The 24,083-nt window shown below is 36.0% G+C and overlaps 2 protein-coding genes and 3 long non-coding RNA genes across 6 annotated transcripts; 1 reads left to right on the forward strand and 4 right to left on the reverse strand.

The window, feature by feature from the left end:
- Positions 1-2,156: 2,156 nt before the first annotated feature.
- LOC138138910 (sodium-coupled monocarboxylate transporter 2-like) lies at positions 2,157-3,985 on the reverse strand. Its single transcript, XM_069059030.1, has 6 exons — positions 3,856-3,985; positions 3,579-3,801; positions 3,388-3,528; positions 3,118-3,336; positions 2,800-3,073; positions 2,157-2,743 (listed from the first exon to the last, which is right to left on the reverse strand). The coding sequence occupies exons 2-6, from the start codon at positions 3,614-3,616 to the stop codon at positions 2,300-2,302; spliced, it is 1,116 nt and encodes a 371-aa protein (XP_068915131.1). The 5' UTR covers positions 3,617-3,801; positions 3,856-3,985; the 3' UTR covers positions 2,157-2,299.
- Positions 3,986-9,644: 5,659 nt separating this feature from the next.
- LOC138122087 (uncharacterized) lies at positions 9,645-11,217 on the reverse strand. Its single transcript, XR_011156341.1, has 6 exons — positions 11,000-11,217; positions 10,810-10,950; positions 10,542-10,760; positions 10,220-10,490; positions 9,952-10,169; positions 9,645-9,898 (listed from the first exon to the last, which is right to left on the reverse strand). It is a non-coding gene; the product is annotated as an uncharacterized lncRNA (long non-coding RNA).
- Positions 11,218-13,771: 2,554 nt separating this feature from the next.
- LOC138132784 (sodium-coupled monocarboxylate transporter 1-like) lies at positions 13,772-14,807 on the reverse strand. Its single transcript, XM_069050473.1, has 4 exons — positions 14,563-14,807; positions 14,245-14,522; positions 13,971-14,193; positions 13,772-13,916 (listed from the first exon to the last, which is right to left on the reverse strand). Exons 1-4 carry the CDS (start codon positions 14,751-14,753, stop codon positions 13,772-13,774), a joined length of 837 nt encoding a protein of 278 aa, XP_068906574.1. The 5' UTR covers positions 14,754-14,807.
- Positions 14,808-17,545: 2,738 nt separating this feature from the next.
- Positions 17,546-19,671, reverse strand: LOC138138650 (uncharacterized). Its single transcript, XR_011162061.1, has 2 exons — positions 18,410-19,671; positions 17,546-18,360 (listed from the first exon to the last, which is right to left on the reverse strand). It is a non-coding gene; the product is annotated as an uncharacterized lncRNA (long non-coding RNA).
- Positions 19,672-19,922: 251 nt separating this feature from the next.
- Positions 19,923-22,704, forward strand: LOC138139200 (uncharacterized). 2 transcript variants are annotated; one of them, XR_011162235.1, is made up of 10 exons: positions 19,923-20,051; positions 20,197-20,333; positions 20,419-20,598; positions 20,834-21,111; positions 21,162-21,384; positions 21,437-21,577; positions 21,627-21,845; positions 21,897-22,170; positions 22,218-22,405; positions 22,465-22,704. It is a non-coding gene; the product is annotated as an uncharacterized lncRNA (long non-coding RNA). The 2 variants fall into 2 exon arrangements; XR_011162232.1 differs by having other exon boundaries at positions 20,419-21,111.
- The last annotated feature ends 1,379 nt before the right edge of the window (positions 22,705-24,083 follow it).

Consider the following 24,083-nt stretch of genomic DNA (forward strand, 5'->3'; position numbering starts at 1 on the left):
AGATTCAATTCACAATCATGGTCCAACTAGTAAGGTAGTTAATCTTGACCGAGAAGAACGTACTTGCAGGTACTATTGTAAAAAAAAGTAATCCACAAATGGCGCCAATGAAGGTACTCTCAAATTTTTCCAAAGATTCTTCTGTTGACGTTTTGATTTATTTCAACTTTGGTACTTATTAACTGTTGGAGAAACGGCATCCAGAGCAAATAAACCTACAAGTGGTCCACATACAATTTCCGCTGAATTAATTATTTCTTCAAAGGGATCTACCTATTAGACCAAACTGGTACAAAGAATACTCTCGATGACCACAATCATTTTAAAATAAAATCTGCGGAATGTTCTGTGAATTGTTTTCTGGAGCGTTCAGTAATAAAATATTTGTTGATGGTTCCAAACAGCGAGTTTAATTCCGGCAAAATTGTACTGAGGAGAGAGAATTAGCATATTGCAAGTACAAGAACTGTTTTAAAATAGAATCTTATTATCAAACGCAATAGCCGCCATAGACAAATTTAGACAAGTAGGGAATGTTTTCAGCACCATCGAATGTCCATAAAGTAACTGAAGAAAAGTTATGTTGACTCGTTTGATATGAAAAAGTGAGGAATACCTGTTGGTAGAGTTAGAACTGGACTGCAGATGAACCCAACAGTCTTGTCGTTTTGTTGAATCGTTTTAAAAAATACAGGAGAGTGGACATGAACTGTCAAAATGAACTTGAGAACGTGACAGAGACAATCAAACCTGTAGAAAGCTCTAGAAGTGTACACATGGTACTCCGATTAATATTATAGCTTAGAATTGACAGGTAATTTTTTACGATCAATATACCTAGTTCTTCAGTTATGTTAGCCGTGTAAAAAAACATTATCTCACAGTTATCGAGAGTCCAATAGAAAGAAATATCATCCTTTGTCCTCTGAAACTGAATAAATATTCTAGGGTGGTTGACTGTTTACCCAAAACAACCAAAATACAGCTTTGGAAAAAATATCATTTTTTTTTAACCGATGCCCAATTTTAATTCGTTATTAACTGTCTGACGTTTTGTTCTCGCTTTTTAGTCGAGCTTTTGTTCTTTATATTCGTTATAATATCGCAGCTAATCAATAATCAGTTAATAATAACCACGCACAATCTGTATTTTTCAATACAAATTGCAAATAAGTACGTCCGCTTTAAGAGGTAAACAAACTGGTAGAATTTGTGAGGTTAGGTTTTAATGTTTAAGTTTTATTTCAGCTTTATTTTCTTGATAATAGTTTATTTTGTTAAACAGAATACGTTCATTGTTGCTTCTTACTTTCGAAATGGAAGGTTTATTAATAGTGAATGGACATGTTCATTATAGGTATGATCATACAAAAAAATTCCAGGCAAAATATCCAGGCAACTTTCAGGATCGTTCTTTCTTAACTCACATTGGACGAATTGTGAACAGGTTTCTAACACCTGGAACAGTTAGCAAGGGTAAATCATCAGGATGGCCACCAATATCTGATGAAATTGGAAATGTGAAAGCAGATAAAAAGGTAGCACACAGGGACATGGTGTTTTCAACATTTATCCATTAGGATTTGGTCTCGCTCATGCCAATTATTGAATATAGGTACACTGTGTGGCAGATGCGAGAATGACTCTTCTCGTGTTGCTGGTATTGATATTAAATACATATATTAACGGGAGCAAAATACAGTTAAAACTTGTCTCAGGTTGAAAGTCAACAACCTAACCTAAAAATGTGGCATTCAGTATTAAGCGGCACATTCAAAATTTAATAACTTTTCATAACAAGCGGGACCACATAATCACTTATAGATACGCTGTGTAAGCATCACTACCGAGACAAGATATTCGTACTAAAAAACATTACTGTATATTTTTTTTGAAATGTAAGAAATGATTGCGAAAATTTTGTTTGAAAGAACTGTTGCGAAATACAACAATTATTGTTAAAAAATGACTCTAAAAGCTTCATTGTTATCTATTTTGTTATCGGAATAACTAGAAAGAATTATTCCTTTGTTAAGTACGCAGTACGGTAAGCTGCTGATTACGGCACACAAGCCTTAATTGGGCCTCGAGTTTAGAAGTAAGTTTATGTTGCTATGAATATTGAAACAACATTTGAATCGGCATTTTTTTGTACTTGTATTTTTACTACTGTAAAGTTGTCGTCCCAAGCCATGTTCGCAAAACTGGAATACATAAAATTATTCGCGCACTTGGAAAACAATAAAAAAATAACTCGAAGAAAAAGGAGCCTTTATTGAAAAAAATTACATCGAATAAGTTAATTTTTGTCTTTGGATATCGAATTTGTTTCAAGAATTCCTAAAGCAGACTCGACGTCACGGTATTGAGACTCTTCCGATTCGGGCAACAAGAAATGACTAACAGGACTTATGAGACTTCTGTCAACTGGAGTTTTGTCTTTCTTTGTCATGTAACTAATAACTAGACCCAAAAATATCGTCGTAAAAGCTCCAATTAGACAGTGGTAGTAAAAAGATATTCTGAACAAAAAGAACGGTTCAGATGTCGGCAACGTGCTGTCAGTGGTATTGGAAACATTTTCAAAAATGATATTTGCAAATGAGATGGTTTCGTTGGTGCAACCATCTGTAGAAAAGTGTTTAGTTGGATATGTTAATATATTTTTAGACTTGTAGTATTGCGACGGAACAACTATTGACAAAATGATAATCCAAGTACCTATGGCTCCATAGAATGCACCCTACAATAAGATACTTGCAAAATTGTATATTTCAAAATTAAAACACACTGCAGCACCTTGGAGTTAGCTCTAGGGAAGAGCATTCCAAGAGTGAATAACCCTAAGGTGGGACCTAGCTGCATGGCCGACAACATCATTGACAAAACCCAAATTCTTCCTTCTATGTACTTGATGAGAAAAACTAAGCACATGCAGATTATTCCATTTATCGTGACAATTAGTTTCAATACTGTGGTTGTCGATCTCAGTGACAAATTTGTCTTAAAGTATTTGCTTAGAAAGTCCTTGTATATGACACCAGACAAGGTGTTCAAAAATGCTGCAATTGTACTAGAAAGAAAAATATGAGTTGGAAATCAACTTCCGCTTTTTACCTCATGGCTGCGCTAAAAATTCCGGCAATGAAAAGACCAAAAACCCCTGGAAAATTCTCTGCAAAAGCCATCACATAATATGGAGTCAACTGGTCATCTTTTGCAATTTGTTTAGTGATAAATGGGTCGCAGTCGGAATACTTGGCGTGGATTCCGAGACCAATGAAAATGCAAAATGTAATGATCAAGGCAAAAAACAGGCCAAAATATATGATAGACCTATTTGAACAAAATCACTCTTTTTGGTGGTACGTTATAAAAGGTACTCACCAGGCAGCGCCTTTAAATGTGGGTAGGGCCAAACATTTTTGTACACTTGTAGGATCACTACTAATTAGACTTAAAAGTTGGAAAGTGAAGCCGATTACAACAATCCAAAAGCTGTCTCGTTTTGTAGGGTTTAAATCAAAACTGAAAACAAAACGAATTGTTGTGTGGATAAAAATATTGGAAAAAAGTACTCGAATATCTCCAGTCGTCCTCCATCAACTGCTTTCATCCATATGGTTTGAAAACCACCGAGTTTAACGAGACTGATAACAAATATAGAAGCTAGGGATCCAAATATGACAACAAATTGGAAAACATCGGTCCAAATCACAGTCCTGAGTCCTCCGATGGCAGTGTAGAAGACGCAAATACCGCACACAACGAAAGAGACCACTTGGACATCAATTCCAGTAGCTGTGACAGTTTGATTAATTTTAATTTTGTTTTACGCGAAATGTCTGTTAGTACCTGTTGAAAACACCAATGCTGGTCCATACGCAATTAAAGCCAGTGTAATGTCGCTACATATGATGTAAAAACCGGAAACGAGCAGTTTCGTTTTACTGTCGAATCTCCTTTCCAAGTACTCATACGTACTGGTAAGTTCCAAATTATAAAATACGGGTAAATAGACGTAGATCATTAACGGAACGACAAAAACCAAAGACAAGCACAGCAGCCAACATGTCGCCCCATAGATGTACACGTCAGCAGGTAGTCCGATGAGAGCGATTCCGGAAAATTGACTGGACGAGATCATCACATTTTGTTGACGCAGGGACTTACCTGAGAGCTATCGATAACGCAATCGGAACAACTTTCATTTTTTTCCCTCCCAACAAATATTCCCGCGTTGTGTTGTATCTACTTTTGAAGAAGCCAAAATAAACTCCAATCGAAGCACTGACGAGGAGCATCGTAGCAAATGCTACGTAGTCGTACCAAGATATTTTAAAAGAAGAAAAATTGGTGGTCATGTTGGGAAAATTTCAGTAGCTAGTAGGTAGATACACGGTATCTGTGGAATTGTTTATGGTTATGTTAAAATTTGGCCTGCTTTGACTTTTAAATTAAAATTCACCACCCACTTTTATGGACCAGATAGTAACATGTTAATATTGTAATAAATACAAAGTGAATGACGAAAAGTGTAATTATTTTAATGACGTTTTTCTAACACTAATATCTTATACTGTTTCCATGGTGCATTTGAGCTCACACCTTATGTTTCACATAAAATACGCTTTTCTCTATAAGACACGTCGTCAATAGCAACGTATCTTATAGAGTCATAAAATACGCTCACACATATTATTCAAGTAACATTTTATTCATCATTTTTACAGTAATTATCACAATTATCGAATTGGAACTGTCACATTAGCTTTGTGCTCTTGTTCCTAACATCTTCTTCTTTAACTTCTGCTGTTTCATCGAATGCAAGGGCCCGGCCATCGAAAACTGGCAATCTTTACATTTTCTTCAAATGATTCTTGCCGTAGTATAAATTAACTTTTAATGAAGTTCTACACACTTACCCCATATCAAGAAAAACCAAAATGGCACCTCCCGTTACCTCCGTGATGATTTTATTGTTCCGGCCTTGAAACGAAACATACACCTTTTCGTATGCACTTTTAGACTTCATTGGTAACAAATTGCCCCTTTTTTCTTATTTCTTCTGGAACGTTTTGGCACATTTCAACGATGAACATTGTTTTTTCCAAATTTGTTGATATTATTACCATAGTACCCACGGCAACCTCCGCATTTTGTGTATTGTGACGCGCCTCGAATAATTTCTGAATTTATTAAAATTTCTGATAAGATGTTAGTGTTAGAAAAAATCTTGAAGACAACGCGTGTTTTATAGTTTAAAAATCTCAATCTATTAAATCCTCGCTCCCTGCGGTCTCTCTGATTTAAACTACGATCTCGATTTTTAAATCGTCTATAAAACACTTGTTGTCTTAATAGCTATAAAATCACTCCGCTATCGCGTCGTGCTCTTAAATTTGTCGCACGTGCTTTAAAGGTTTCCTTATACACTTGTATCATAATATACTATTTTGGTCTCCTCAACTCTAAGTGACATGTTTACACATTTTGAACAGGTACGGCATTTTGATGGGCCGGTTTCACCAACGTCCGTTAAATTTAACTACATATTAAAATATACTCAAACATTGTTATAACAGCCGAAAAGTATAATACAAAGTCATACGGTAGGTATTTTATAGCGCTGAAACTGAAAAGGCACGAGGCGAAACCGAGTTCTCGCGCTGTAATATACACCTACCGGACTCTAATGTGAATAATTGTTTCCTTATCAATGACGGGAAGCTACTGATTACACCACACGAGCCATAATCAGTCCTTGAATGTATAGAAGTAAGTTCATGTTGTCACAAATATTTAAACAACACTTGAAATAACTTTATTCTTTTTTTGCATTTTTACTACAGTCATTATTGTCCCAAGCCATTTTCGCAAGAATAAAATACGGAAATTGAAATTAATTTTCAACTTATAAACATGAAACAAATTCCCATCCTCACAAAAAATGCATTTATATTTTGGAATACAATAGAAAAATAGCACGAAGAAAAAGAAGCCCTTATTCAAAAAATTAACATCGAATAAGTTAATTTTCGTCTTTGGATTTCGAATCTATTTCGAGAATTCTTAAAGCAGACTCCACGTCACGGTATTGAGACTCTTCTGATTCGGGCAACAAGAAATGGCTAACAGGACTTATGAGACTTCTGTCAATTGGAGTTTCGTCCTTCTTTGTCATGTAACAAATAACTAGACCCAAAAATATCGTCGTAAAGCTCCAATTAGACATTGATAGTAAAAAGATATTCTGAACAAAAAGAACGGTTCAGATGTCGGCAACGTGCTGTCAGTGGTATTGGAAACATTTTCAAAAATGATATTTGCAAATGAGATGGTTTCGTTGGTGCAACCATCTGTAGAAAAGTGTTTAGTTGGATATGTAAATATATTTTTAGACTTGTAGTACTGTGGCGGAACAGCTATTGACAAAATGATAATCCAAGTACCTATGGCTCCATAGAATGCACCCTACAAACTTGCAAAATTGTATATTTCAAAATTAAAACACACTGCAGCATCTTGGAGTTAGCTTTAGGGAAGAGCATTCCAAGAGTGAATAACCTTAAAGTGGGAGCTAGCTGCATGGCCGACAACATCATTGCCAAAACCCAAATTATTCCTTCTATGTACTTGATGAGAAAAACTAAGCACATGCAGATTATTCCATTTATCGTGACAATTAGTTTTAATATTCTGGTTGTCGATCTCAGTGACAAATTTGTCTTAAAGTATTTGCTTAGAAAGTCCTTGTATATGACACCAGACAAGGTGTTCAAGAATGCTGCAATTGTACCTTGTATGGAGTCAACTGGTCATCTTTTGCAATTTGTTTAGTGATAAATGGGTCGCAGTGGGAATACTTGGCGTGAATTCCGAGACCAATAAAAATGCAAAATGTAATGATCAAGGCAAAAACAGGGCAAAGACGCAAATACCGCACACCACGAAAGACACGACTTGGACATCGATTCCAGTAGCTATAACAGTTTGGTTAATTTAATTTTGTTTTACGCGAAATGTTTGTTAGTACCTGTTGAGAACATCAATGCTGGTCCATACGCAATTAAAGCCAGTGTAATGTCGCTACATGTGATGCAGAAACCGGAAACCAGCTGTTTCGTTTTACTGTCGAATCTTTTTTCCAAGTACTCATACGTACTGGTAAGTTCCAAATTGTAAAATACGGGTAAATAGACGTAGATCATTAACGGAACGACAAAAACCAAAGACAAGCACGCCAGCCAATATGTCGCCCCGTAGATGTACACGTCAGCAGGTACTCCGATGAGAGTTATCCCGGTAAATTGACTAGACCAGATCATCACGTTTAGCTGAAGCAGGAACTTACCTGACAGTTATCGATAACGCAATCGGAACAATTTTCATTTTTCTCCCTCCCAACAAATATTCTCCAATTGTGTTGTACCTATGCTTGAAGAAGCCAAAATAAACTCCAATCGAAGCACTGACGAGGAGCATCGCAGCAAATGCTACGTAGTCGTACCAAGATAGTTTAAGAGAAGAGAAAATGGTGGTCATGTTGGTAAATTTCCAGTTGTAAGTAGGTAGATAATTATATGGTGCAATGGTGCTCGACAATAATACCGAGCGATCATTTAAAAAATAAATCGAGTTTGCTTTGGAGCCTATGCTATAGCATGGGTTGCCATAGGTAACACGCCGACTCGATTTATTTTTTAATTGATCGCACCGTACAAATTTGCGTTAGGACTTGTAAATTGTAAATTAACCTTGCATTTTTGTAGATACGATTGTAACAAGAAGGGAGGGGATGAAAGTTTGTTTTAATAAATACAAAGTGAAAGACGGGAAATGTAAATTATTTTATTTTCGCAATATTTGCACAAAATCAGTTGATAAAAATATAACATCTTGATTTTTCAATTTACTTCGTCACTCTCTAGAAATATTCCCATTGCTCGAGCATCGAGTTCCGAATCAAGCAGTAATAGTAGTAAGATATTTGATAAGAAGAACGGTTTCTCAACCATTTCTGAAAAGTAACGAATAAATAAAGAATGAAGCAATGAGTTTCAAGAAGATTACGTATTTAACATGACATAGTACGAGTGGTACTATTATTAACTCTAAGCATTTGACGTATTTAGGGTCTTTGTGGGCGGGAATTGTAAAGTTTATTTAAACACGAGTAGATATATCAAGTCTTCCTCTTGCTAGTTGCTAGTGCTATGTTCCACACGGTTGAGCAGCTTTCAGTTGATTTTATCCCTTTGCAAGTGGTAACAACAGTAGATACTCTTCAAGTTTCTGACGGCAGCCTAAAACAATCGAATAAAACTTGTGACAAAAGCTATCACGGAAACCTATACACTAACAACCAACAACTGAAGAAAAGTGATGATGACACGTTTGTTATGAGAAAGTGAAGAATACCTAATGATAAAGCTGGAACTGGACTGTAAATTAATCAAGGAAAAGTGATGCAGAAATATAGTCTTGTCATTTTGTCGAATCGTTTTGCCAAGTGATCCTACACTGTGGTCAGTGTTGTTTTAAAAAATACAAGATAGCATACATGAGCTACCAAAATGAACATGAGAACGTGACAGCAATAAGCAAATCAGTAGAAAGCTCCAGAAGAGACACATGTAATGGTACTCCGATGAATGATATCGCTGAGAATTGACTGATATTTTTTTACGATCACTATATTTGTTCAGTTATGTTAACAGTGTATAAAACTTTATGAGAGTCTAATAGGAAGAAAGGTCATCTTTTGTTCTCGGGATACATTTTCGATAGTGATTGACTGTTTATTTTCAGAACTAGCAAAATTTGTATCCAATCAACAAGCTAAATATAAGCATCGTTTGTTTTCTTATCGGGCAACAATTAAAAATAGTTAACCTTAGCAAGTAAAACAAGCTACTATGTACATATTTACGACACACGAACCATGCCTCGAATATTTAGTGCCTACGAAGCTCATGCTACTATCAATATTTTAACATTTAAAATGTTTGAAATTATGTACTTTTTCCTGTTTTTGCATTTATACTACCGTCGTTATCGACACATAATATTAAAATTTATTTCGCAACTTTTTAAGTCATTATGTCGGAGAAACCATCAATAAGCAATTTGGTTGGAGCACAAAAAATGATATGTGAAATAAGAAGGCATGAAAATGTCAACATCTTAGACATGATTTCTTTTGATGTGGTTTGTCACCGATGAGGATTTTCACCGGCGAATGTACTTTTATTTTGAGTCGGGAAATTGAAACTCGCTTTGCGCTGGTATTTTGTTTATTTTCTGAACTACCGTCTGATCTGACTGAGTGCTGGGCTCGTAGTTGCTCTCTCAACCTACCCTCTGGACCCAGGTAAAATACGCGCAGGTACCTCCCCTGCTCCGGGTAGGGTGAGAGAACGCTTTCACTTTTTTTCCTAATTCATAATGGTAAAACATAATTGTTTAATCCTAAGACTAAACATGATGCAACTTACATAATCTACATTTGTCATCAGTGGTTCATTTTTTTTGAGCCGACAGCAACAGAAAAGGAAAATTTTTATATATCGTAGTATGTATTACAAAGTAAAGAGGCGATTGACAAAAATAATTATTTTATTTTCACAATCTCTGATAAAAATATGAACTCTTGATTTCTTAATTTTCTTCGTCTGTACGACATTTTATAAAAGTTTCCAGTGCTTGAGCATCAGGCTCCGCATCTTCTGGTAACAGAAAGTGACATACTGGGCTAATAAGGACCCGCTCAGCAGACGATCCATTTCTGTTAATGATTTGGTTAAGAATCAAGGCCGTTGTGATTGTCGCAACAGCACCAATTAAGCAGTAATAGTAGTAAGATATTCGGAATAAGAAGAAAGGTTTCCAAGTATTTCTGAAAAATCAAAAATAAATAAATGCTGGGCGAAAGATTTCCAAGAGGTTTACGTATTTAACGTGTTGATAGTACCGGAAGTAACAGTGGTGGTACTATTGGATGCAAATAAACTGATTGATTTATTCATAATTCCCATGTTCAACTGACAACCATCGACTGAAAATGTTTTTGTAGGGAAAACAAACAAGTGGTGGTACTTGTAATAGTAAGCAGGTACTGCTATGGCAGAGATAAAAATTAATCCAAAAATCCCTCCATACAAAGCACTCTAAAATTCAGGGAAAAAAACATATTGACGATTTGGCGTTTAATAAAAACCTTGGCATTAACTTTTGGGAAAAGGACACCCAAAGTAAATAAACCTAGAAGTGGTCCATTTACAATTCCAGATAAACTGATACATAAAGGAATAATTTGTCCCAAGTGTTCTATTAATAGTACCAAACTAGTACAAAGAACACCCTCGATGACGACAATCAGTTTTAAAATAAAAACTGCGGATTTTTCTGTGAATTGTCTTTTGGAGAATTGGCTAATAAAATCTTTGTAGATAACTCCAGAGAGTGAGTTTAAGGTCGACGATATGGTACTGAAAAGAAAAGAGTTAGTATCTAGGATGGAAAACTGTTGAAAGATTCACCTTATTGCCGCACTCACAATACCCGCCATGAATAAACCAGACAAACCAGGAATATTTCCAGCAATATCCATAATATAGTATGACACGATCTCATCACGTTTGGTTATTTTATGGTTTGATAAAGGGTCACAATCGGCGTATCTCGCATAGATGGTTAAACCCAAAAAAACACTCGAGGTCAATACCAAACACATTCCAATCAACTGGCACAAGAGAGACCTATCATAGGATTTTTAGATAAAATTTTGTGGAATGTCGAATTACTCACTTGACGCAGTCGCGGAATGTTGGTAAAGTTAAAATTTTTTGAACCGCTGATTGAGACAGATTAGACTGATTAAACAATTGCAGGGTCTGACCAAATATGAACAACCAAAAACTGTCTTTCTTGGTTGGATCGAATTCGAAACTAGAAATAATTGTTTAGGGATTTTTTTGAAGGGAATTGTAAAGTTTACTCAAATATGTCAAGTCTTCCTCCTGCAAGTGCTGTGTTCCACACCGTTGAAAAGCCTCCAGTTGATTTTACACCTATCCAAGTGATCACAACAGTAAATGCCATGATTACGACAAGTTGCAAAACGTCGGTCCAGACGACGGTCTTGAAACCTCCGATGGCAGTGTAAAACACACAAATAAAGTTTATTACGAAAGCTATCAAGGAAACCTTTGCACCAGAAACTGAGGAAAAATCATGTTGACACGATAATTATGAGAAAGTGGGGAATACCTGTTGAGAGAGCTAAAGCTGGACCGTAGATTAACACAGGAAGAAGAAGATTCCCTCGTAAAAGGTACAGAAATGAACCCAGCAGTCTTGTCCTTTTGTCGAATCGTTTCTCTAAGTACTCGTACACTGTGGTCAGTTGTGCTTTAAAAAATACAGGGTAGTAGACACCAGCTGCCAAAAAGAATATCAGAACTTGACAGAGACAAACGAACCAGTAGAAAGCTCCAAAAGTGTACACATCTGATGGTACTCCGATTAGTGTTATGGCTGAGAATTGACTGATAATTTTTACGATTAATATATTTCTTTAGTTATGTTAACAGTGTAAAAAGATTTTACCTCACTGTTATGGAAAGTCCAATAGGAAGAAACTTCATCTTTCTCCCTCCGAATAAATATTCTGTAGTGGTTGACTGTTTACTCCCGAAACAACCAAAATAGATTCCGATCAAAGTACTGAATATAAGCATCGCCACCAAGACAAGATATTCGTACCAAAAAAACATGATTGTATATTTTTTTTAAATCTAAGAAATGGTTGCGAGTCGTTTGTTTTGAAGAACTGTTACAAAGTAAGTACAACAATTACTATAAAAATACGACTTACTAGCTTCATTTTTTCATTTTTATCTATTTACCGGAGCCATAAATGGGCCTCGAATGTTTGGAAGTAAGTTTATGTCTCTATGAATATGCAGGAGTTCCAAAAAAAAAAATCGAGTCCATAGCTCCCTTATTTATCGGAGAATTTTAATTATTTATACATCAAATTAAATGGTTGTGAATAGGCTACAAAACGGTTTACTAAAAAAAAAATTATGTATTCCCATTTGAAAAAAAATATTTTGACAGTTTAGCCTTGAAGCCCTTGAGGGTACACGTAAGTTTATTAAGCTTTTTTGTAGCCTATTCACAACCATTTAATCTGGTGTCTAAATAATTAAAATCCTTCGATAAATAAGGAAATTATGGACTCCTCTTCTTTTTTGGGGACACCTGTATAAAACCTGTTGAAAATCGCGCCTTTGTGTATCTCTGTAGAAACGTTTAAGAGTTAATATTTGTATGACATTTCACAAGCGTGCATTTGATTTGTTTAATTCCATTGCACATTGATTTGACAATTTTCAAAATTGCACGTCTCTGAACTGTCAAAGAAATATCACCTCTACCCTACCCACACAGTTGCCACATAAATTTTCGTACATAGTTGCCATACTTGGCCACAATCATTTTGAATCGCCCAATACATATTGTTAAGATTTATTTTGCAACTTGTAAACTCATGATGTCGGCAAACGCATCAATGAGGAAATTAGGTTGTCGAATGTGAGCATGTGGATTAAACTTGTTGAATTGGAAAACATAAAAAAAAACGGAGGGAAAAGACTCTTTATTGAACAAAATTACATCGAATAAGTTAATTTTCGTCTTTGGATTTCGAATCTATTTCGAGAATTCTTAAAGCAGACTCCACGTCACGGTATTGAGGCTCTTCCGATTCGGGCAACAAGAAATGACTAACAGGACTTATGAGACTCCTGTCAACTGGAGTTTCGTCCTTCTTTGTCATGTAACTAATAACTAGACCCAAAAATATCGTCGTAAAAGCTCCAATTAGACTGTAGTAGTAAAATGATATTCTGAACAAAAAGAACGGTTCAGATGTGGGTAACGTGCTGTCAATGGTACCATTGGAAAATGTCTGAAAAGTTGTATTTGCAAATGAGATGGTTTCGATGGTACACCCATCTGTAGAAAAGTGTTTAGTTGGATATGTTAATATCTTTTTAGACTTGTAGTACTGCGACGGAACAACTATTGACAAAATGACAATCCAAGCACCGATAGATCCATAGAATGCACCCTATAATGAAGAACTTGTAAAATTGTATTTTTAAGATTGATCACTATGATTCACTTTGGAATTAGCTCTAGGGAAGAGCATCCCAAGAGAGAATAAGCCTAGAGCGGGACCTTGCTTCATGGCTGACAACAACATCGCCAAAACAAAAACTCTTCCTTCCAAGTACTTGATGAAAAACACTAAACACATGCAGATTACTCCATCTATGGTGACAATTAATTTCAATATTTTGGTGGTCGACTTTACAGACAAATTCCTCTTCAAGTGTTTGCTTACAAAGTCCTTGTAAATAACACCAGACAAAGTGTTTAAGCTCGCTGAAATTGTACTAGAAGGAGATATGACGTATTGATCTAGTCTAGGTTTTTACCTGATGGCTGCGCTAAAAATTCCTGCAATGAATAGGCCATAAACACCTGGAAATTTTTCTGCAAAATCCATTACATAATATGGAGTCAACTGGTCACGTCTTGCAATTTGTTTTGTGATGAATGGATCGCAATCGGAATATTTTGCAGTGATCCCGAGACCAATGAGAATACAAAATGTAATGATCAAGGCCAGAGACACGGCATAATATACGACAGACCTGTTTGCAGAAAGTGATTCTTTGTGGTACGATGTAAAAATTACTCACCAGGCAGCGTCTTTATATGTGGGTACTGCCATAAATTTTTGTACACCTACAGGATTAATACTTATTTGACATAAAAGTTGTATCGTGTAGCCGATTAAAATTATCCAAAAACTGTCTCGTTTTGTGGGGTCTAAATCAAAACTGAAAACAAAACGAGTTGGTGTGTGGATAAAAATATTGGAAAGGAGTACCCACTCGAATATCTCTAGTCGTCCTCCATCAACTGCTTTCATCCATATGGTTTGAAAACCACCGAGTTCACGGACACTGATGACAAAAATAGAAGCTAGGGATCCAAATATTACAACAAATTGGAAAACATCTGTCCAAATCACAGTCCTGAGTCCTCCAATTGCAGTGTAGAAAACGCAAATACCGCACACCACGAAAGACACGATTTGGACATCGATTCCAGTAGCTATTACAATCTGGTTAATTAAATTTCGGTTAACTGAAGTACTGTTAGTACCTGTTGAAAACACCAACGCTGGTCCGTACGCAGCTAAGGCTAGAAAAAAGTCGGAACATATGACGTAGAAGCCGGATACCAACAGTTTGGTTCTATTGTCGAATCTCTTTTCCAAGTACTCATACGTACTGGTAAGTTCCAAATTATAAAATACAGGTAAATAGACGTAGATCGTCAAAGGAACGACAAAAACCAAGGAAAAGCACATCAACCAGTAAGTCGCCCCGTATGTGTAGACGTCAGCAGGTACTCCGATGACAGTTATTCCGGTAAATTGACTAGACCAGATCATCAGATTTAGTTGAAGCAAGGACTTACCTGACAGCGATCGACAACGCAATCGGTACAACTTTCATTCTCCTCCCTCCCAACAAATATTCCCGAATTGTGTTATACCTACTTTTGAAGAAGCCAAAATAAATTCCAATCAAAGCACTGACGAGGAGCATCGCAATAAATGCTACGTAGTCGTACCAAGATAGTTTAAAAGAAGAGAAAATGGTGCTCATGTTGGTAAAATTTCAGTTGCAAGTGCTCGTAAGTAGATAATCACTATGTGTGCAATGGTGTTCGATTAGAATAAAATTCCACTTAGAACTTCTCAATTAAACTTGACCTTCCATTTTTGTGGATAAGATATTAGCCACAGGGAAGGAGATTGACGTTAATGAATATGGCAGTAAATTCAATGCGAAGGACGAGAAATTAATTATTTTTATATAAAAATATAAAATTGTGTTTTTGAATTTTCGTCGTCCTTACGACTCTTTAGAGCAGTGGCGGCTCGTGACCAAATTGAAAGGGAGGGCACACTTGATCAATTCGGATTGTAGGTACCCAATACTTTTTTATTGCTGTCTATATCCATGTCAGTGCCAGTGAACACGGTGTTTTTAGATTGATCTATGTGTAATTTTAAAATATCGTCAACTTCGGCAATTAAATTTATCAATCCTCGAAAAATGACTGGGTTATTGCTCTCAACCCCTTCATCATGTCCACGTAATGCTAACTCAAATGCCCCGCAAAATTTTATCGCGTCAATAAGTTTTCTTAAAATATATCGATTTTGTTTCACTTTTTCATTATGTTTTTGAATTTCAAGGCGATATACCCCACTCAGCTGGTTACGGAGGTCCGTGTTGTCCAAAATTCAAAACTCGACTGAATAAAATAAATGTTTTTGGCTTATTGCATGCTTTTTAACTTTTTGGTCCAAATGTTTTAAATCTGTTACTCCGGTCTGAATTCAGGCTGGATCGCAATCAGCGGATCCCATTACCAAACACACGAAACAATAAAATGAGTTACTTACTCGTACATCGCAAGCACATAACCAACTAGCATTATTGTACATACCTCTGTTAAAATTTCTTACCACAATTTTACCCTTGATCAAATTTTGTTTACAAATTTTCAGGTTTGGACGAGGTGGACCCAACTGTTTAATTTCTGTCCGCTCTTCAAATCCAAGTCCAACGGCGGTTTTTAAATTTTTAATTGATTGAACGGAATTCATGATAATATTCGTAAATAGCACGACTGAAACCTAATGTTACTATTAATGCAGAATGCTAGTAAAAACGACACTTGAAAGCAGAAAATAAAAGCACTAAACACACGTTTGATTAAGAATTAGACGACAAATGTTGCGAACTTGCAAATCAGTTGAAACCTCGTTAATCTTGTTCAAATTTGAAACTCATAACTTCGGATGCAATCGAGCTAAAAACAATTTAACAATTCAACGTTCGATGAAGTCCGGTAAATTATGTGTTCTTATTCGCTGTGGGCAAAGTCGCCCTTGCCCACAGAGATGGGCATCGGCGTCATAGGGATTTTTTAACATGATGTTCTCGGAGAACTTGTAGAAGCGTCGTACGTCGTAGGGGAAAATAAACGAAGCGGGGCAAGCTAGTGCTTGCCTACGCCGCGAGGCGCTTTTGTAAAGCAAGATCCAAAGCCAGTCGATTAATAAAGTACCGACACGATTTGACGTTTACATAAAAGGCAACCGTAACGATATTTTCGCTACAAGAGGCGCTGATATCGCTATTTTTACTGGCTTTGGTGAACATTTGTTCATCAAATCCCATGGATTTATTAGTAATAATTAGTAATTTATTAGTAATAATTAGTAATATATTACTAATAAATCCATGCCATTAAAAAAAAAAAAAAAAAAGTCAAATTTAAATTTGACATTTCTCAAAACGCTCCTGCTTTTTATGTATTTGTAGCGAGTTTTAAGTGATGGATGACGACAGCCATCATCAAATGGCCCATCCTGGATTACATGAAAATGAAATCTGTAATAGTCGTCGCTTTGAAGGCCGAACTAGATCCTCAGGATCCTCCCGGTCAAATGACAGGTACAATTTAAATTCGAAAATTTTTGATTCATCTTGTTTTAGAAATATTGGACCAATAATCAAAATTTGTCAACTAAATATTGAAGGAATTTCTAAGGATAAATGTGACTATCTAGCAAAGCTTGCCAAAAAGATGGAAATTGACGTAATAGTTCTACAAGAAACTCACACAGGCACAGAAGAACAACTGCATTCAAGGGGACTTATATCTGGATATATCTTAGTAGATCATTTGTGTAGTTCCATATACGGCTTGGCAACTTATGTTAGAGAGAATTTATCAAATTATGAAAAAGTAGAAAAGAAGGTAGTAAATGATGTACACCTCATAGATATCAAGATTGGAGATACACACATTATTAACATCTATAAACCGCCTAATGCTCGATGGCCAGACATACTTAACTTAAACTGCCAACACCCAGCAATATTTATTGGAGACTTCAATTGTCATAATAATCAATGGGGTTATGCAGACAACGATGAAAACGGAGAATTGTTACTTAGATGGGCAGAGTCACATAACTTACATCTAATATTTGATGCTAAAGATAGGAAGAGCTTTCATTCTGCACGGTGGCAAAGGGACTACAACCCAGATTTGTGTTTTGTGACTTCAAATAACAATGATGAACCTTTGCAAACATCACGTTGTGTGCTAAATGACTTTCCCCATAGCCAGCATAGGCCAGTATTAATAACTGTCGGTATACAGATTCCGTTATCCCACACTATCCAAAAACCACGTTGGAATTTTCAAAAAGCTGACTGGAAAACATTTCGAAATCAAGTAGAACAAACCGTTCGTTGGATCCCACCAACCAGCAACAATTATCAAAGATTCGTAGGAGCGATTAAAAGTGCCGCTAAAAAGTTCATTCCAAGAGGATTCCGGAAAGAATATACAACATGTTGGTCGAGTACTACTAATAATCTGTTTGACAAATATCAAAAAAGCCCAAATATAGACACAGCGGATGAATTATTAAAATCATTGAATAACTCAAGAAAAGAAAAATGGAACAAACTTATGGAAAACATGAACTTCACTCATTCTAGTCGCAGTTGTTGGTCTTTACTTCGAAAACTAGGAGCGGCTAATGAAACTACTAGATCTAAATCTAATATTAGTCCAAATTCGGTTGCTTCTCGTCTGGTTAACGTCTCAAATTCTATTAAATTAAACAAAAGGGAAATTAGAAATATGAAACGGAAATTATATAAACAAAGAAAGTCAGCATTAACATCGGAAATACTATCTCGTCCATTTAGTGTAGAAGAGATGCAAGAAGTAGGTAAAACACTGAAGAACAGAAAAGCTGCGGGTTTTGACGGCATCTATCCTGAATTCATAAAACACCTGGGACCAATAGGTTTAAACTGGCTTAGGTCTTTTTTTAATGACATAGTTTCAACAGGTAAAATACCAAATGAATTCAAGAAAGCAAAAGTTATTGCCATACTAAAACCCGGAAAACCCGCCAATGAAGCTTCGAGTTACAGACCAATCTCTCTACTCAGCGTATGTCATAAATTTTTGGAAAAGCTTATCTACAATAGAATTTCACCAATAATAGAAGAACATCTTCCAATAGAGCAAGCAGGTTTTAGAACAAACAGAAATTGCTGTGACCAGGTGCTGGCCCTAACATCTTATATCGAATCTGGCTTTCAAAAACGTCTAAAGACTGGAGTTGTTTTTGTTGATCTCACCGCAGCCTACGACACCGTCTGGAAAGATGGACTAATACATAAATTGTATAATGTTATACCTTGTGGAAAAATGGTCTCACTCTTAGAAGATATGTTGTCTAACCGTCAATTCAGGGTTTTCGTTGAAGACAAAAGCAGTAAATTTCGATTTCTCAACAATGGTTTACCTCAAGGCTCAGTATTGTCACCAATCTTATTTAATTTATATACAAGTGATTTACCCCCAACAAATTCCCGAAAATTCATCTATGCTGACGACCTAGCAATGGCTTACCAACATCAGAATTTTGAAAATGTAGAAAACCGACTGTCAGAAGATTTAATACCTTTGAATAAATATTTCACAAAATGGCGACTTTGCCCAAACCCTCAAAAGACAGAAGTTTGCTGTTTCCATCTCGTAAACAACCAGAAAAATAGAAAACTGAAAGTAGTCTTTAAGGAAACTACAATTAAGCATAATTATTCTCCGACATATCTAGGAGTAACTCTTGATTCATCTCTAACCTTCAAATTACACATCGAAAAGTTACGACAGAAACTGAAAACGAGAAACAACATTATACATAAACTCGCGGGCACAAGTTGGGGAGCGAATGCACACACTTTACGTATCACAGGACTAGCTCTAGTATATTCAACGGCAGAATATTGTTGCCCTGTCTGGAAGAACAGTGCACACGTGAACAAAATAGATGCTCAATTGAATACCACACTTCGAATAATAACGGGTACTTTAAAATCTACTCCAACACCATGGCTACATGTCCTAGCGCACATTATTCCGTACGATATTAGAAGAAAATACGTAACAAAACGAATTTGGGATAAATTTCAAAATTCACCGAACATGTACTCCATAACACAAGACATGGCAAATTTACCACCCTTTAGATTAAAATCGCGTAAACCACTTTGGAAAGAAGAATTTCTCATGGAACCATTTTCCAAATCTGACTATTGGAAAGCAGCCTGGCAAGACGTAGATATTTTCAATAAAAATCTAATTGAGGATCCTACAAAACAACTTCCGGGATTTGACCTACCTAGGAAAATCTGGTGTAAATTAAATCGTTTTAGAACCGGGCATGGCAAATGCAATAATATGTTGTTTCACTGGAACATTCGTGAAAACCCTTCTTGTGAATGCGGTGCAGAAAAAGAAACCATCCAACACATTGTGGAAGAATGTCCCCTTACTAAATTCCAGCAAGGTTTCTCCAAACTACATCTACTTACCGAAGACGCCCTAAATTGGCTACAACAAATTAAAAACATATAATTTACCATAATTATTTTATGAATTTCGAATTTTAATTGTAATTTTCTTCATACGAATATATATATAAATATTTCGTAAAATGTCACACGTTTCTTGTGTCATTTTCTACGCTGGAAAAATGTTGCAAACAATTGAATTTCCATAGGTTGCTCTAAATATAAATTTATTTGAAGGCCCGTTATTTGGTGCATGTAAAAATTATTTATAAGCCAGTACGTTTACTGCAGATGTTAAATATTAAAAGAAATGTATCTTTTGCTTATCGTTTTCGTTAATTCTTCAAGGGCATTGTTGTGATACCGTGTTATATTATTATGATAGGACAACTTGACAATAGCAACAATATATAAAGAGGTGACTGTTGCGATAGTGGGAGTTGTGGTGTTATATTAAAGAACAAGTACTTGAAATATATTGCTTCCAACAGACTCCTTCTAGTGGTATGACTCCTTGATTTTCATTATTATGCTTCTTATTCGTACCTTGATTGGCATGTATTATGGGAGTTTCTGAACTAAACAAGCCACCCCCAATGATTATTTGATGGGAAACAGAAATTAATAATTGTAACCATTAATTTTACAGGGCTTTCGAAAATTATTCGTATCACAAGAAGGTAAGTAACAGCGCACCTGATGTATGAATCATTTATGAAAGCCCTATGGATTAGGGTTTTAAACTATTTGGTGCATACTTATTTGTTTTTAACATCATAAATTCAGGTATGTATATTCCTTTTTAAACTCGCTTCTTACATTTAAGTTTCTTGACAAAGTACATACTTGACTTTGTAAATGTCTTTTCCAGCGTCTTTACAGTCATGTTTCTCTGGTACGACTATCTCATCTTGGTCCTTACACTGCTCTGCAGCACTTTGATAGGATTCTATTTCGGATGTTTTGGAACTAAACAATCGACAACAACAGAATATTTATTCGGAGACAAAAACATAAAAATCCTTCCTATTGCACTCTCCTTAACAGTTTGGTAAACAATTTTTACGTTGTAAATGTTAAAATATATTTTACACAAACCTGGTGTAAAGAGTTATTTTAATTCCTCCCAAGAGGGAGTAGAGTTGCTCTTTTACTCCATGTATATCACTAGAATGTCTTTTCATCTCTCGTCCAATTATTGGCCTCGCTGCGTTTGTGCTATAAACATACATTCGAAATGAAAAAATATATCTTCTCATCCACTATTTATCTTAAAACAATTCTAGTAACTTCTCAGCGATAACACTCATCGGAGTACCAGCTGACGTGTACAGCTTTGGAGCTTTCTATTGGTTCACTAGTCTCTCTGACCTTTTGGCCTTCATTCTCGCAACTTGTCTCTATTATCCTGTATTTTTTAATGCACAACTGACCACAATATATGAGTATTTGGAAAAACGATTCGATAATAAAACAAGACTATTCGGTTCGTTTCTGTTCATTTTGTACGCAAATATTATTCTTCCTCTGATCATCTACAGTCCGTCTCTAGCTCTATCGACAGGTATTTCCCACTTTCTTCATAATAAATCTATCAAAATAACTTTGCCTCAGCTACAGGGACAAGAGTTTCCGTGACAGCTTTCGTAATAAGCTCAATATGTGTATTCTACACTGCTATCGGTGGCTTGAAAACCGTCGTGTGGACCGACATTTTCCAATTCATTATTGTCATAATATCCACTCTTGTTATCTCTTGGATAGGTGTAAAATCAACTGGAGGCTTCACAGCTGTGTGGAACACAGCACTTGCAGGAGGAAGACTTGATATATTTGAGTAAACTTTACTCAATTCCACTGTAATAAAAGCTTTACTCTGTGATTCCTAGTTTCGATCTCGATCCAACCAAGAAAGATACTTTTTGGTTATACACATTTGGTTCCACTTTACAAGTGCTCAACATCTGTTATCTTTCCCAAACAACAATGCAAAAATGTATGACTTTACCAACATTTCGAGACTGCGTCAAGTGAGAATTTAAAATCTGCAAATAATTTTAACTAAAGATGTTAAAATAGGTCACTCTTTTGTCAGCTTATTGGATTATGGGTGGTAGTCTCTATGTCGGTTTTTCTCGGACTGACTATCTATGCAAGATACACCGGTTGTGATCCTTTAACAAGTCAGAAAATATCCAAGAATGATGAGATAGTGTCATTCTATATTATGGAAATTGCCGAAAACATTCCCTGCTTGTCTGGTTTGTTTATGGCGTCTATTGTGAGTGCAGCAATAAGGTGAAGCTTTAAACACTTCTCCTTTTTACATTCTAACCCTTTTCTTTTCAGCACCATTTCGTCGAGCTTAAACTCACTCTCTGGAGTCATCTACAAAGATTTTATTAGCAAACTCTCCAGAAGACAATTCACAGAAAAATCGGCAGTTTTTATTTTAAAACTGATTGTGGTCATCGAGGGTGTCGTTATTATTACCAGTTTGGCCTTATTGATAGAACACTTGGGAGAGATAATTCCTTTAAGTAATCGATTAACTGGAATGGTATATGGACCAATTCTAGGTTTATTTACTCTAGGTGTTTTCTTTCCAAAAGTTAATGCCAAGGTTTTAGTTACGCTTCATATCGACAAAAACTTTTATGTCAGTTTTAGAGCGCATTCTATGGAGCTATTTGTGGATTAATTTTCCTTTCGATCGTAATATTACCCACTCACTACTACAAATACCACCACTTGTTTGAATATACTACCAAACCATTTTCAGTCGATGCTTGTGATTGGAACACAACTATCTATAATGGTACCACCGTCAGTTCTGGTACTAATGCCACGTCAAATGCGTAAATTAATTAAAAGATATTTGCTTCAAGCTTTACTGGATGTCTTCTCTATGTTTCAGGAATACCTGGACACCATTTTTTTTATTCCGAATATCTTATTACTATTCCTGCTTGATTGGTACCGTCGTAACGGTCACCACGGGTTTCGTAATTAATCAGGTGATTAACAGAAATGGGTCATATGCTGATCGAGATCTTATTAGACCATTGTGTCACTTTTTACTACCAAATGATCCAGAAACTGATGCACGAGCACTGGAAGCGCTTGTAAACATCCCGAAAGACAATGAAAATTGACACATCCAATAGTCATATTTATATCACATGGTACTATTCAAAATATAACGAAAATAAAATAGACAAGCAAAGTTGTGTCCACGTGTCTTTTTTTTTACCCATTTATAATATGTAATTAAATAAAATTAGAAACAAAACAAAGAGAATTCTTAAAGAAAAATTTATTAATATTGATTTTTGCAATAAGTTCAGCTGTAATTATATAAACATATTTTTTAGACACCCGTAATGAACACGGTAATTTGACGTACTCACAAGCCGACGAAAAATAACACTTTTGCGGACGCTGACCGTGGCGGCATCTGTTGGTCTGTTTAGTAAGTTAGCAACGAAACCGGCAAATCCGATACTCGTCCTGTCACCATAAATTATGTAAATAAGTAATAGTAGATATTGCAAATAGATAGTAAATTTATAGTTTTGTTGGCAAGCTGATAAAAAATACTATAAAAAAAAATTGTTCATATTTATCTATTTGAAAAATATAGATACAATATTAATTTCTTATTTTTCCTATGATGTCCTTTGCTTTGTAGTTTGTGTGTTCGCCTAAAAAAATTAATGTGCCAAAACTTTTGCCGCGAATGACCTTCCGTGGTACGAATACGCGACATTTGTCACAATGGCAGTTTTCAGCGCTTTCATAGGAATTTACTACGGATGTTTTGGAAGCAAACAAGCCGCCCCAAAGCAGAACTTTTTGGGGGGAAAGAAAATGAAAATTTTTCCGATCGCGGTTTCAGCAACACTGAGGTAATTTACTTTTTAGCCTAGCTAAATAAACCAAACGTAGCCAATTTTCCGGAATCACTCTTGTGGGAGTACCCGCGGATGTCTACACCTACGGGGCGGGCATCTGGTTGATATGTTTCTCATTGGTGTTGGTTGCGATCTCAACAATCTACATTTATTGACCTGTCTTTAGCAACCTGGAACTCACCAGTACTTACGAGTACCTTGAAAAAAGATTCGACAGAAAGACGAGATTGTTCGCTACTGTTATGTATCTACTGGCGTCCAATTGTTACCTTGCTGTAGTCGTGTACAGTCCGGCTTTAGCAATTGCAACAGGTAGTACGCAGCTGGTACTCGCTCAAATGAAACAAAAAGTTTACAGCTACTGGAATCAATACATACATCTTGTGTCCTTCATATTGTGCGTCGTCGGCATCTTTTATACCACCATTTGAGGCCTCGTGACTGTAGTGTGGACAGACATGATTCAGTTTCTTGTAATAATTGGTTCCTTGGCATCCACCTGGGCGATCAGTTTCGGTACTCTCGGAGGTTTTTCAGCTGTTTGGAATTAAGCACTGGAAGGAGGATGACTGGACATTTTTGAGTACTCGTTTCGAAACATTCTGATCTCGCTCCTAATCGG

The sequence above is a fragment of the Tenebrio molitor genome, chromosome 1, assembly GCF_963966145.1.
Source record: "Tenebrio molitor chromosome 1, icTenMoli1.1, whole genome shotgun sequence".
Lineage (NCBI taxonomy): Eukaryota > Metazoa > Arthropoda > Insecta > Coleoptera > Tenebrionidae > Tenebrio > Tenebrio molitor.